At 44.2% G+C, this 14,759-nt stretch overlaps 1 protein-coding gene across 1 annotated transcript in view; it reads left to right on the top strand.

The window, feature by feature from the left end:
- Positions 1-6,697: 6,697 nt before the first annotated feature.
- Sema3c (semaphorin 3C) overlaps positions 6,698-14,759 on the top strand; it is a 146,797-nt gene continuing 138,735 nt past the window's right edge. The window contains exons 1-2 of the mRNA XM_012516494.2: positions 6,698-7,055; positions 8,756-8,895. Of these exons, the coding sequence (XP_012371948.1) occupies positions 8,793-8,895 (103 nt within the window). The 5' untranslated portion in view covers positions 6,698-7,055; positions 8,756-8,792. The remainder of the gene's footprint in view (positions 7,056-8,755; positions 8,896-14,759) is intronic.

Below are 14,759 nucleotides of genomic sequence, written 5' to 3'. Positions count from 1 at the left end.
GGATGATTCACTGTTTGATCTAAAGCCAGCTTTATAGCTTGTCGTGCTTCAATTATTCCTCTGGAAAGGCATCTTTTGGTTTGAAGATTCTGCTTGTATCTCAAAAATGTTTTATTTTTATTTTTGTAGTTCTTGTCATTTTAATATTCATTTAAAGTTTCTAAATCCTCATACAAAAATAACACTCTAGCTCTGCCTACTTGTGAAAAAAAATGTATTGGAGCAGGTCTCAGATACCTAGAAAAACCAATAAAATATTCTAAATTAAAAAAAAAAACAAATGAAGGGAGCATAGTATCACAGTTCTGAGGCTGGAAGTTCAAAATCAGCATCATAGTGGGGCTTTCCTGTCACAGCTGGTGAGGAGTTCCTCTGCCCTAGCCCACATGTGCCTTGGTTGGTGACAGCTAGACCGTGAACTCTGCCACTGTCTTCCCTTGATATTCTACTAAGACATCAGTCATGCGGGATGACAGACCCAACCCATCACCAGTTCTCACTGGATTACATCTGTGCAGGCCTGATGTCCAAATCAGGTGCAGGGAGTTAGGACTTCAAGCAGTGCCTTGTGGAAACGCAACCCAGCCCCATTGTCTCCTGGAGTGATGGTGAGGAGATCCCAAGGCATCAGCTGACTCTGCTGCTGAGGGATGGGGTCAGGGCCTGCGTGGAGAGGCAGGTGCTGGGGAGTAGCTAGGACCAGGATCCACCCCGCAGCCAGCTTTCTTACCAGCAGCTGGGAAGCTCTGTGGAAGTGTGGAGGTTTTCAGTACGGCCCTTCATCTTTGCCCTGCTCCACTCAGATTCACTTCCTTACCTGGCTGTTTGTTCTTCACATGTTGGCTAACTGACAGAAGACAAGTCGTGCTGCAAATCTGTACTGAGTACTGTTTCTAGATAGGTGTAAGTGGGTAAACGCAGCCAATACAGATTTCTATTAGAAAGCAACAGAGACAAGAAGGAGAGCGTTTCCTCTCCTCCTCCACCTCTCTGCAGTCTCCTGCAGAACAGATCAACCACATTTCAGCAGCAGGCAGCAGGGGCTCTGAGGCAGAGGTGCAGGTGGGGGTGGACATGAGGGAAGCAGGCTGTGCTCAGGGGCAACAGCCTCTAAGAAGCAGGTTCATGCTCCCCCAGGGAGAAAGGAACTCCATGGGTTAAACTCTTGTAAAGGTAGAAAATTGAGAACAACATGGACCATTCCCCTGAGTGACAGGATAAGTGGAAGTCAGCAGAGACCACTTAAAGAGTTTTACATTTGTAAGGCTGTTGTATTTTGTATGGTTATGATAGACATTTTTCTAACTGGTATTTTCCATATGTAAATCCAAATACTATCACATATGTTCTCAAAACAATATGCTAATAGTGACAATATTTTAAGTTAGTCTAATCATTTTTTGCCTACCGCTCTTACTCTTATATTTTGAACAACTTATTTGTGTTTCTTAGTCCACATGTACAGCATGCAGTGGTGGCTTTTGTTCTGTGAATTGGCTCATGGACCTTCCATAGCCAAATCTGTTCCTGTCTTCCTTTCTTTCTACCCTGTTCTATAGCTTCTTAAAGCTAAGTGATGACATTACTACTACTGTTTTATTTTTATTTATTTAAGCTTTTTGTAGCCAGCTCAGCCCACCCTGGGGGCAGGGCTGGCATGGTGTGTGGTGCTGGGGATCGATCCACGGTCCCTCGCACTTGTCTGTGCTTGCCTAAGCAGGCGCTTTAGACTGCTGAGCTCTCCTGCTCACCACTACTACTGTTTTATAATTCTTCTTCATTTAAATTATAAATACTGTCTGAAAATCAGTGAATCTTTTGAAACTCTTGAGGCAGTCCAAGAAGTTGCTCATTAAAGGACTTTTTTGGAGAAATTAAAGAATACTTCCGTAGGCAATTTTTTAAAATCATACTACTATAACTGTATTAGTTAACTCTAGATTTTATAAATTGCTTATTTAAAATTATCTGTACCTTAAATATAAGTAAAGAAATTGAGATCAGAATAAACAGAATTAATACATTAAAATCTAAAAATATTATTAGTATATAATTTAATTCTTTGAAGATTGCATTCCTGTGGATTTTAATAAAGATTTTAATAGAAGCCAGATTGAGAAAAACCTAGAGAGAAACATGAGAAGGAATAAAATTATGTTAAATTTCTGGAATAGATAACTTTTCCCTTTCTATGCCAGGAACTACTACTAGCTTTTTAAAAGATCACATTTTATTTTTATTTTTACTATGACATAGTTTTTGGAGAATCTGATTGTAAATCATAACCAGAGGCCTCCAACACATTTGTGAGTAGTAATTTTGAAAGTTAAATTAAAAAAATGAATTCAATGTTAACATGCACCATTTGTTTCTACAGCAGTTCACCGTCAAGGATCAAGCCAGTGTGAACACCCCACAGTTATTACAAATGCAAGCTACAATTAAAATTCATCTGCAGGAATAATAATGTTTATGCATCCTGTGGGGAGAAAAATTATGAAACTTGCAAAATGATTACTTAAGAAATTGCATGTGCTGAAACACCACACTAGCAATGAAAAAATATTCTATTTAGGTTTTTAAGGTCCACAAAATATCACTAAAAGATGTTCCGTCTAATTCAGCATCCTTTCTCCTGCTATCTTCCTGCACCAAGGTTGGCCTTTGCTGCTCTCTGGGAAGGTCCCCTGATTCCTGTGTCCTAGAGTCAGTAGTGACACGCTTCACAGAATCACAGCATTTAGTGATGCAGCAGAGAGACAAGCACAGGGGAACGTGAAGCAAGGGGATGTTGTCACACACTATCATGTCTGAGCAGCCCCAAAGGTCATTGAGTTAATTCACATTTTACAAATAAAACTAAGACTAGAAGCCAACAAATATTCAAAATGGGCAGCTAATGAGTCAGGAATTAGAGATTAAAATCTCCTTGGTGGGGCCGGGGAGATAGCTCAGTAGAATAAGCACTTGTCTGGCAAGCGCAAGCACCTGAGTTCAATCCCCAGTTCCACAAAAAAAAAAAAAAAAAAAAAAACCCTCCTTGGTCAAAACTAGCCTGATTACTACTATATGCATGACATCCAGAATTTGAAGAATTTTACTGAGGATAACAGAAAATGAATATGTACCAGGATGTGCTGGAAGTGAGGCTCAAATAAGAATAGGTGGGTAGGGGTGAGCTGCAGGAGAGGAAAGGGTGGGTGCAAAGTCCTACAGGGATGTAGGGCATGCTACTACGGCCAGAGAACAGAAAGACGGCCAATAGACAAGGGGTCCTGCAGCCTGGGCACGTGTGGGAGAGAAAGCACGACTCCAGAAAGGGAGGCCGGACCGGAGAACAAGGGTGGCTGCCGGCCATCTCCGCCAGCTCAGATCAAGGCCACTGCCCTCTCCTCCCCTCTGCCATCTTCCTTCCATCTCCTTCCCCTGGAGTCTGGGCTGGACATCAATCATCTCATTTCTGGGTATCCTAAAAGATGCTAAGGAGAATTAGATGCTGGTTTTGTTCTCAAGCTGTGTGTAATTTCATAATGGAGATATGATGCCCATATTTATTATGCGATTCTGAGAGATAATCTGGTATTCACCCAACAAAGTAGAAGACGTTGGAAAACTACAGAGCCTGGGGGAAGATGAAGGTCTGTGCTCTCCTTTGCTATCTCTTAGACTTTCATTCCATCAATGCACCCAGGAATCGTAGACGGTAGGGAATATATGGGACTCGAAGTCCTGGGCTGTGGGTCCAGGTGCCGGAAGGTGTCCCAAAATTCTGAATTAGCTTTCTTTATTGTGTAATGCACATACTTACATCTTATTTTTAGGACTCTTATGGACATTAGAATAAATAATATTTGTAAGACATCTGCTGCTGCCGCCTGCCCCGCCTCACGCTGCCGCTGCCGTACACGTCCTTCCAGGGGAAGCATCCACGGACCCTTTGCAAGGGCCACAGCACAGCACGGAAAAGGGTGTGAGTGAATCTGACATTTAGCACTCTGTATCTCACATTGTCATGTGTTTGATGGAGGAGTGAGATTTTGTCTTTCTTTACAGAGTCTTGTGTCACTTGAAATTTCAAAGCATTAAGTTTCATGACTAAAATTAACTCAGTTAACCAGAAGAAGCAGTCGCTATCTTTCCAGTCTTCTGAGTGCGTCCTATGCTCCTCCTCAGGAGAAGACATCAGCCAGGACACGGAGTTGTTTGCCCGGTGTAAACGCCCCTTGTTAGCCAGGAACTTGAAGCTCAAGAAGAGCACAAAGGTAGTCAGACCTGCAGGTGCCGCAGAGAAGTCTCCACCCTGCTGATGGGCGGGAGGTGGGAGTCTTGAGGATGTATGTGTGCGGGGGGCTTCCGCTGGAAAATCCCAAGGAGGAGGAGATGGACAGAGTCAGCGCTTCACCCCCTCGAGGAGTGCGTGTGCAGTGAGAATGCACTCGCTCCTTTTGACCTACACACAGCACATTTCTATACCAAAGGAACATCACTTACACATTCTCAGTTCTGCACTGTTCCACTTGACAGATGCTATACTGACATACTGTTCTATAGACATCTGACAGGTAATATACTCATTTTGATTGATTTGGGAAATATGGCAGCTTACTATATTCAAGATGTTTAAAGGCATTTAAAGAATTACTAAAGATCTAAACTTCAAATTTTATAACAGGCATCTACTTGGTTTCAGATGACAAAGGTATATAGCAACGTGAACAAGAAGAATTTTCTTTTTGACCAACAGTGGAAAGCACGGTCCCTGGCTCACTGTGCTCCCTCCCAGGGGTCGTGCAGGTGGGGATGCATAGCCCGTACTGCACTCCAGACAAGAAGGTCAAGGTTGCAGACAGTCAGGGACTAGGAGTGAAGCAGACACGCGTGCAGGCCTACTGAGAACTAAGGAGCAACCCTGACAGAGGCAACTCAGAGCCCTTCAGATAGCAATTGCACTCAGACCTGTTTGACCAGCTTGGTCTCTGAGCCACTCCAGGAGAAGCAAGAGCGATAGAAACAAAGTAAATAAACACTGAAGCTATGGGCTTTCTAAAGGTGCCCCTAAGTATTTCAACTTGACTGTCTTCCGCACGACACTTTAAAAGGGACAAATAGGGGCAGATGTGTAATTAGTCCCCTCTAAATTTAGCTGTTACTACTTTGGCAAATTTGCTTACTGTCATCTCTTCCCATATGACTTCCAAACAGATCACATTGTTTTCAGCTGTCAGCATGGTGTCACAGACTGTAGCCTAGGTAAAGAGTGCTGGAAACATTGTGTGTGGGGGTACTTTTATTAAGGACACTTAATCCACCCTCCAACTCCACTCTGTGTCGACCCCAGGGGAGGCTGTACCCCCCACGGTGCCCTTGTGTGGGAGGCTTCCTTCCCTAACAACTGTCTGTACTTTTATGATTCATTTCAAGGTGTGTCCAACTCTACCTGGCTCGGGGTAAGCAAATACCTTTGAACTCCCATGGCATACTGAGAACAATATTTATTCAAGCAAGATAGAGGGAGTCTTGGCACAAGTTTTGCAGACTGTGATTAAATCTCAGTCATTTGTCCTGGTCTCCAAAGCCTTACAGGTATGTGTAAGAGACTGACTACTTAGCTGAGGTTTTGAAAATTCAGTTTGGAATTAAATTCCTTTATAAATGCACTGTTTGATACTCCTTCACCTTATGCTTCTTTCTTGGTTCTCTGAAACTTAAAACATTTAACTAAATTCTATTTTGGCTCTCACCTGTAGACAAATTGGTTTCTAATATCTTCATACTTCTAAACTAATAATGGTATAATCGTTAATGATCGTACGCATCTCTGTGTGTTGAGCCTCTACTTATGCCTGCGATCATTTCCACAATTCTGTTCCCGCCCCCTCTGGCATGCACCCTTCGGCTTTCTGCCTCTACCAGTTCCGTGTGTAGGATTCCCAATATGCGTGAGAACATACAGTATTTGTGCTCTTGTTTCAGATGTATTTCCCTTAGCACGCTATACTCCAATTCCATCCATGCTGGCATGGAGGAAAGAGTTTTCTTCATTTTGAAGTTTGTACAGTATTCCATTGCGTAGTGGAGTCGCATCACATGTACTAGGTTTTGCAACACAATATCCCATCTATCCACCTGTCAATCATCTGCTATCTGCCCTCCTGTCTACCTATCCATCTGTGGCCTCGGCTGACCCATAACTTGCCCCTTGTCAATCGTGCTGCAGGGAGCGGAGGCTGGGAATCTCTCCCACATAACGAACCCACGTATTTTAGGTAAGTGCCTAGAGGAGGGACTGCTGGAGCAGACCAGAACTCTAGTTTTAGTTCTCAAAGGTACAAATGGCTACACCAATTTACATCCTTACCAACACTGCACACCCTGACCTACACAGCTCTCTGTCCTTGTGAGGAGAGCCACTCTAACAGGTGTGAGGGACATCCCCTTTCGACTTTCATTTGGATCTCTGGTTCATCTGTCTCCTGCTGTAGACAATCACGTATCTTATTTGGGCCCTGCCTATTCGGTTCCCTTGCCGGGTTCTCCAGGGTTGCAATGCAGTTTGGGCTTTCCGCGGTGCGGGTGTCCGCGAGCGCCTTCTGGGCCGGGCGTGGGTCCGCAGTCTGCACGCGAAACCGGGCGCTGCACGCCTGCAGGGGGACCTCTGCCGGCCGAGCGCGGCGACCTGAGCCGGCCGGGTTCGCGGCAACGCGCTCGGCTTCTTTTTCTCCGGGCGCAGAGCGAGGTCGCCCGGAGCACAGCGGCTCCTGGGCACGGGGCAGGGCGGGTGCGACTGGCTCGGGACCGGAGGACCGGACCGAGACCGAGGGACGCTGACCAAGACCGGAGGACCAGCGGGGGACTCGAGGACCTGCCCGGCACCGGGTGCGCCCGTCCCGCTGCGGCGCTGCGGGCGGACCGAGCAGGGAGCCCCGGGAGCAGCAGCCCGACCCCGGAGGCGGCGGCCCCGCCCGCCCGGCTGTAACCCGACACCGCGCCCGCCGGTACAAAGCGCGCCCGGCCCGGCCCGGAGCCCAGCGCGGAGGACAAGCCGGCCCGGCCCGGTAGGTGGACGGGCGACTCCAGGTCTGCCGGGTGTGGGGTGGTTCCGAGGACGCGAGTCCGGGTCCCGGCGACTCGGTGACACCTGCGAGTGGGCGGGCGGGTGGCTCCACCTGGCGCTGCCGTCCGGCCTGGGACGGCGAGAAGGGGTCGGCGCGGCTGGGATGGAACGGACCGGACCGGACTGCGCGCCTGCCGCTGTCACCCGTCCTGTTCCGTCCTCCTCCCCGTCCCAGTCTGTTCCTGGCGCCAGCCTGGACCCCGGAGCTCTTGGCCGGGAAGGGGACGGACCGAGCGGACGGGGACAGCCCGCGACCGGGCGATGCCCACAGCCCCTGGGCGAACAGGTGGAGCCTCGCGGCAGCGGCCTGTTTCCTCCCAGGCTTTGATTATAAAGTTAACAGAATCAAGGAGAGGAGCAGTCATTCCGGGAAAGTCACCGGACACCAGCTTTCTCCGGAGTTAAGTGAGGGTTGAGGGTGGCGGGAAAAGGCGTGGAAAGTGCTTTGAGAGTCTCCGAGGGCGGACACTGCGGGGCTTCTCCATGGGGTGAACCAGCCTGGGCTGCTAGCCGCGGCGTGGCACCCCAGCGAAGCAGCCTGGGCTCCGGACCCGGTGTGGGTACGGGTCGTCCCTGCCCTGCTCCCAGGAAGCAGTCCTGTCCATGTCCCTCGCAGCACTGCTTCTCTGCGTGGAAGTTCAGAGTAAAAAACCACATAACATGACGGCCCTCGTGGGTACCTGTAAAACGCTCTCCTCGACGAGACTGCCGCGGGATTTTATTGCGAATTACAGGAGATTAAACACAATAGGATTTCTTTTAGGGTCCCGAGTTTGTTTTCTGCAGCATGACCGCTAAAGCTCCGCTAAAGCTGTAGTTTCGTCCTAATGCCTTACCTGATCCTTCTTGCTATTCAGACATTAGTTAATAGCATGTATCAATTTTATAGCCACAGTTTCAAGCGGTAATATTTGTCTTTATGATTTATGGCTTGGAATTTGACAGCCCATTTTCTGGTTGATTTATTTAAAATATGCATTGGTGGAGACGGCCTGCTGGATTACTCACCACTGGGTCATTGGCTTGAATCTGGCGAGCGGCCATGGTTACCTCATCTGCATCTTAGAGCAGCTGCCTGGTCATCTGAATAAACGCACAGATGAGGATTCAAGGGATTTTACTACTTAAAGACCAAGCCCAAACACACTTACACCGAGATGCAGCATTTCAGAGGCAATGACTTGGAGAAAGCTCCCTGCCGGAGAGGCGTGGGCGTTACTACCAGCGTCCATATGCGCTTTCCCAGCTACGGGACTCAAGCAGCTGTGGAGGGGGACCCTGTTGGTACAGCCCCCAAGTTATTTTAATGGCAACCAGTTTTGAAGAGAAAAATCAAATAAGTTGTGGGGTTTTCCTTGGGGAATCACTAAGTTTTTCCTTACAGTGTTTTCCTAGTGTGATGTTAGCATTATTTTGCTGGAAAATAAATAGTTCTCTTCTTGCAAAGTCTTCCAGAGACAAATAAAATCTAATTTTCACATCTGAGAAGCGAAGTCATAGCACCTCCTACTGTTTGGTTTACTGTAAAAATTAACTTGCATTTTTTATGATTAGATCGTCCTGTGTAGTTTGCTGTTTTTAATTGTATAACTTCTAAAATCTGAAATAAGATATAACAAGCCTGTTATCTCTCTTTTGAAGGTGTTTTCTCTTGGATTTAACTTTCCAAACTGAAGAAATGGCATTCCGGGCAATTTGCGTGTTGGTTGGAGCATTTCTTTGCTGTGTCTGTGTAAACGGATCTTCCCAGCCCCAAGCAAGAGTTTATTTAACATTTGATGGTAAGAGAGTTGATCAACACTTTTGGGGAAATGTTATTTGAATTTGCTTTCTTTCTCTTTCTTTCTTTTCTTTTCCTTTTTTTTTTTTGTTTTGTGGAACTGGGGATTGAACTTAGGTCCTTGCGCTTACCAGGCAAGCGCTTATTCCGCTGAGCCATCTCCCCATCCCCTTCTTTCTCTTTCTTACTTGGGTTCAAAATTGAGGAATTAAAGGCAACTATGTTACTGAGGACTGATTTTAAAAGATTAATGGGGTGCTTTCTGGATAACATGGCTGTCTGACATTGGCTGCTAAGCACAAGGCTCTCTGCAGTCGGGGCCAGCTTTAGAAGGACACTGGGAGGACGCGCTGCTCATCGTCTCGTGAGCTCCTTCAGGGTTTGAGTTGGATGCTTGGGAAAGTGACGAGGAGCTCCCCGCACAGCACCTTGGTTCTGACCACCCATTCGCCTGGTGGATTCAGAAACCTGCACTTTATATGAATCCTCAGCAGCAGGAAAAGCAGCAGAGGTCAAATTATTAAAATATTCTACCAATCAACGAGATACTGATCTCAAAATTGGTTACTGTATGCGTTATTCTAATGGTATTTCTTCTATTTTTGTAACAATTTCCTGGAGTTGGTAAAGTATTTAAATCAATGGAAAACAACCTAAGAGAAGAGTTGGAAATGTGCTTTAGATTGTTGTTGTGCATACAAAGGTTGCCTTTGAAGTTTGGGGAACATTGCCATTGCTTTGGGGGAATGGCTTGTCAGGTCTGGGGATGAGCTTTGATGGCTTGGATGGCTTACCGAAGGAAGCCTACACTTCCTGGGCAGATGGAATCAGGACAGGGCAAGGACGCCAGCCTGCCACTGCCGGTCATTGACATTTTTATTAGAGTTCCCCACATTGGCCACATGAGCCCCTACACTCTTGCATGTATTTTTGTTCTCACTTGGTGAACCGTGCACTCTCAGGCTTTCATGCTGCAGGTGAAATCCCCCTTGTTACCAGTTTTAAACAGCAGTGTGGCTGGCCCAGCTCCTGCCGTGCCTGTCTTCTGTGCCTCCTTTTCACATTGCCAAGCACTTTCTCCAAGGTCGGCTCCAGTGCAGGCGGAGCCATATTTAGAACCTGGAGTGTGTGAAATTCTTGTCACTTCCTTAGCCCAGGAGCGAGCCGAGCATTCCCCAAACACCCCGGCTCTGAGAGCAAACTGCACCGCACAGAAGAAAAGCCCTCGGAGGTCCACTTATCTTTGTGAATTACTGAAGCATCTCACAGTCTGCTCATACTTGCTCCCAGGCTGGAAACGGTGAAATAGCAAGTGTGTGTGGGAATGCTCACTGAGGGCAGTGCAATGCCCGCTCGCTGTCTGTATTTCTCTTAGCAAAGGCGGATGGCGCAGTCCGCTAAGTTAAGTGTCCAACTTGCTTCTCACTTCTAATGTATCACAACTAACCCAAACCTTCAACATATATGTCAGCAGCAAGTCGCTGGGGATAATTCAGCAAGTCTAAATTTGCAAAGACCACTATGATTTGTATTGTATATGAAAAAATTAGGTAATCAAACTAAAATTCAGTATTGTGTAATAAGGTGACAACTGCGTTGACATGACTAGCAGCTACAATGGCCTTTAAAAATAGTACATGCCTATTATCAACTTCAAAACTAGTTCTTGGAAAATAAAACTTACCTTGACTTATAAGTTGCATAAATTATGGGATAAGATAAACTACTGATCTCAAAGTTCTGTGCTCCCTGATATTTATCCTTTTCAACTGAGTGACCAATAAGCAATTAATCAGCATATCAGAGGGCTGCGGGGATGGCTCAGTGGAATAAGTGCTTCCCTGGCAAGCACAAGGTCCTTAGTTCAATCTCCAGTTCTGAAAAAAGGAAAAAAAAAAAAAAAAAAAAAAAAAAAAAAGAATATCAGGTAAATAAGGTCATGCACTATCTTAAAGTAGTATATCAACAAATACTTTAATTTTTTAATAAAATCCCATAATTTCTAAGTCAATAACTTTTCATAACTCCTAAAATGAACTAGTATATACTAGATAGATATCACAGCAACAACAACAAAATATCATGGAGAAGAACTACTGTAACAAAGTGTAACAAAGCACAAATTTCAATCAATAATTCAAGATCATTTTAAGAGATGTCACTGTGTTCCTGACCAATATGATTTTATGAATTCCATAGTACTTGAAGTTTTTACTCTATCAAATGACTTCTAGTAGTATCATACTAATCAAGTTCTTAAATTCTCTCTAAAATGTCTGATCGTTGATATCAGAAGGTGAGCTCTGTAGAGAGTAGACATGCACAGGCATGTGTATTCATTTGATCATATAGATTTATTTTGCATTTCAAAATTCTATCATTGTTTCTTGATGAAAAATCAGGAATTCGAAGGTATTTTTGAGGAAATCAAGCAACTGCAAGTGACGCAGGCAGAGGCGATTGCCTAACTTTCAGTATCCCCATGAGCCGCAGGTCCTCTGCTCAGCGCCCTGCTCACGCTCTAAGCTCTTCACGCCTCCTCCTGATTAAAACCCGGTCCTCGGCCGCCCCCGTTCTGGGTGCACCTTCAGGAGAATCTCTTCAGGCCCCTCCAGCCCAAGTAAGAACCCCCGCTGGTGCGAAGGTGTGTGGACACGCACCAGCCAGCGCCTTCTGTGTTAAGAAAATGCTGTCTTCTCTCATCTTGGAATCTTTATAGTTCTTATTGTAGGCATTACGCGGCTCAAATGAATCTGACTTAAGTGTCAAAGCTTCTATGCTCAGTGTTTCTTCAAAGACCGACCAATTCACACTTGACAATGTTATTGACATTGCATTAAATTATTTGTTTGCATTTTGTTACTACATGCTTTAGCGCATAATGAGTGCATTTATCTTGGAAAACCGGTCCATGAACATGACAGGTCTTAATTCTTCTTGGTCCCTTCTTCCCTGCTTCATGCAATTCTTGGTTCTCTTCCCATTTGGAAGAGCTCTTTTTGCATTTTGCTTTCTTCAGTTTCGATTGTCATCCCCTTTTCATCTCTTCTCTTCTTTCTCCTTCCATGTCTTGTTTCCCTCCCCATTTGAAAAAGATCTTACTACTTCCTATTTTCTATCTCTTATTCTGCTGTCTATTTGTATTTTGCATTTCTCATATAAGAAAAAATATGCAATCTAATCTTGTATGTTTGCCTTTTCACATAACATCATGGTCTTAAGTTGCACCTATTATGAATGCTTACAATGTATCATTCTTCATGGCAGAGTAGTATTCTATTATGCGGGAATGGTACATTTACTTTGTCCTTCATTCTTTGATGGACATACAGGCCTCTTGAGAGAATATTTGAAATTTAGAGATATCATAAGGAAACATGACCTTTGTTCAGAAGACATATATTTTTTAATTTGCTTGATAATATACTAGGGAAAGAATTGCTGAAAAGGTTCACCCTTTATCCAATAGAGATGTTGACCTATATTATTTTGTATTTAATAAGAAGTGTTTGGTAACTTGATAAAATATGTCAGTTGCACATAATCTTTATGAAAAGGCTTCTGTACTTCAACCAAATATATTACCTTTACTTGTTTCACCACACAACATGCTTTCTGAGTTAACAATATTAACATTGCTTCTGTTTAAATCTGAGCAAATGCTTCAGCAACAGTAGGATTACTTTTCTCAGCTGATAATTCTGACTATGAAACAAACACATTGAATTTGTTGAAATGAAGTTGCTCCTATACACTTCCCTGTCCTCCGTATCTGTCGGATCTGTCATAATGTTCTTTGTTTCTTTTTCTGATACTGATAGCTTTTCTACCCCTTTACATGAAGATCAGCCTGGCTATCCATTCCCTTGATCTTTGAAAACCCATCTTTGGGTTTTACTATTTTCCTATCACATTTAATATTTCATTGATTCATACTCTAGAATCCATATTATCTAATTGACGGCTGGGGAGATAGCTCAGTGGCCTAACTGCCTGCCTGGCAAGTGCCAGGACCCAGGTTCAATCCTCAGTACTGCATGCCCTGTCCACCCCATGCCGAGCTGATCACCGAAACTGGGCGTGATGGTGCACGCCTGTAATCCCAGCGAGGCTGAGACGGGAGGATCACTACTGTCTGAGCTGTGTAGCGAGACTCTGTACCAAATACATGAATAAATAGAAAAGATTGAGAATTTGTATTGTATAATTTCATCCCGCTTCACGCTGAATGCTCTTCTTCTCGGAACGGACTCACAGCACAGCAGGTTCGGGTCTGCATGCTGATACAGCTACCAAAGCTATAGATTTTTCTCAAACTACTGTGTTAGCAGTTGGCTATAGCTGTTGGCAAAATGCTTGTGGGGGCGGGGAGAGAGCGCAGCGCACAAGAACTTGCCTTGCAAGCGCAAGATCCTGCATTGAGCCCGGTACTAAATTATTTTCTAGTTCTCTGCCGCTTTCATCTTTTACATATGTGTTATTTAGAAATCTATTAATAATTTTTCATCATTTGTATTTTTTTTCATAACTCTCTGGTCTTTACCTCTGGTTTAATTCGTTGTCAAAGGATAGTGTGTGGTTGCAATTCTTTAAACTCATTTTATGGCCCAGGATGCATTCCATGTTGGAAAAAGTATACATGCCACTTTTATAGTGTTCAAAGGCAGGTAGATGCAGTCAGTTAGTGATGTTTGTGTGGCCTTTCTGATTTGGTACCTACTTGATCTTTCAATTGCTGACAGAAGAGGCTGAATTCTTCAAATATAATTTCATAATTTTTTATTCTCCTTCAACTGGTATCCACTCTGCCTTCATCATTTGCAATGTCCACTCCTGTATGCTGACGTGTACAAGCGCTACACTGGCTTAGTGTGGCGGTGCACTCCTATAATCCCAGCGCTCTGGGAGGCTGAGGCAGGACGACTGCAAATCTGAACGCTACCCAGGAAACTCAACCACTCCATGAGATCATGTTTGTAAATAAAAGAGCCTGGGAAGGTAACTTAGTGTAAAGATTTTAGTTCAATTTGCAGTACCACACAAAAAAGAGAAAGAAGTGGTATTATGCCTCCTAATAAATTTACTGCTTTCCCATGATTAAATATTCTTGATTATTCCTGGTGATAACCTTTATTCTGAAATGTACTTGGTGAATATATAATACATTTTCCTTGGTAAATGTAGTGAACATTATGAGCAACAACGTAATAATTAAAGAGAGGGAAACATTTGTTATAAACATTAGGATTTCAAAGAATATTTAATACAATAGTTAGAAATATATCTAAACAGTTGTATATTTTTATATGCAACACTGTTTGAATAGTAGGAAAGCAGAGTGGTGTAAGGACCACGTTTACCTAAAAGTAGAACTAGGGTTGCAACCCTTGATGCTGCACTAATTAACTGCAGAGTTGTTCAGACCTTAGTTCCCCTAACCACCTGAAGAGATCGGGCCAGGCTATCTCCCAAATTCTCTTCTTGCCAAGAAAGCATGCTTAAGTTTCTTTCTAAAGGTCTCCTTGGTTGGGGAAGTCATCTGTAATAATGTCCTTCAGTACTTTCAAGTAGATTTTTGGTGGAAGACCTGGGTGGGGGAGGGAAAAACCAATGCTTTAAAATGTTCATGGATTTTGACCTCATACAGAGTCCTTTAGAGGTCCTCGGTAGCGGTTACTGTCTGGGCATGCAGTGCTGGAAAGGTGTTTTATCTCTCTGATCCAGAATTTGATCATCTATAGTGAGCTAGAACACACTTCTAGAATTCTTGTGAAAATCAAGTCAGTTGAGTTTGTAAAATGTAGTCTGTAATGTGTATCCTACTATAACCCAGAAGATTTGTACTAGAACTAGTATTTGTGACTC

The sequence above is a fragment of the Octodon degus genome, unplaced genomic scaffold (genome assembly GCF_000260255.1).
Source record: "Octodon degus isolate 3935 unplaced genomic scaffold, OctDeg1.0 scaffold00108, whole genome shotgun sequence".
Lineage (NCBI taxonomy): Eukaryota > Metazoa > Chordata > Mammalia > Rodentia > Octodontidae > Octodon > Octodon degus.
Note: the sequence above shows the minus strand (reverse complement) of the source record. Positions and strands in the feature narration are given on the sequence as shown.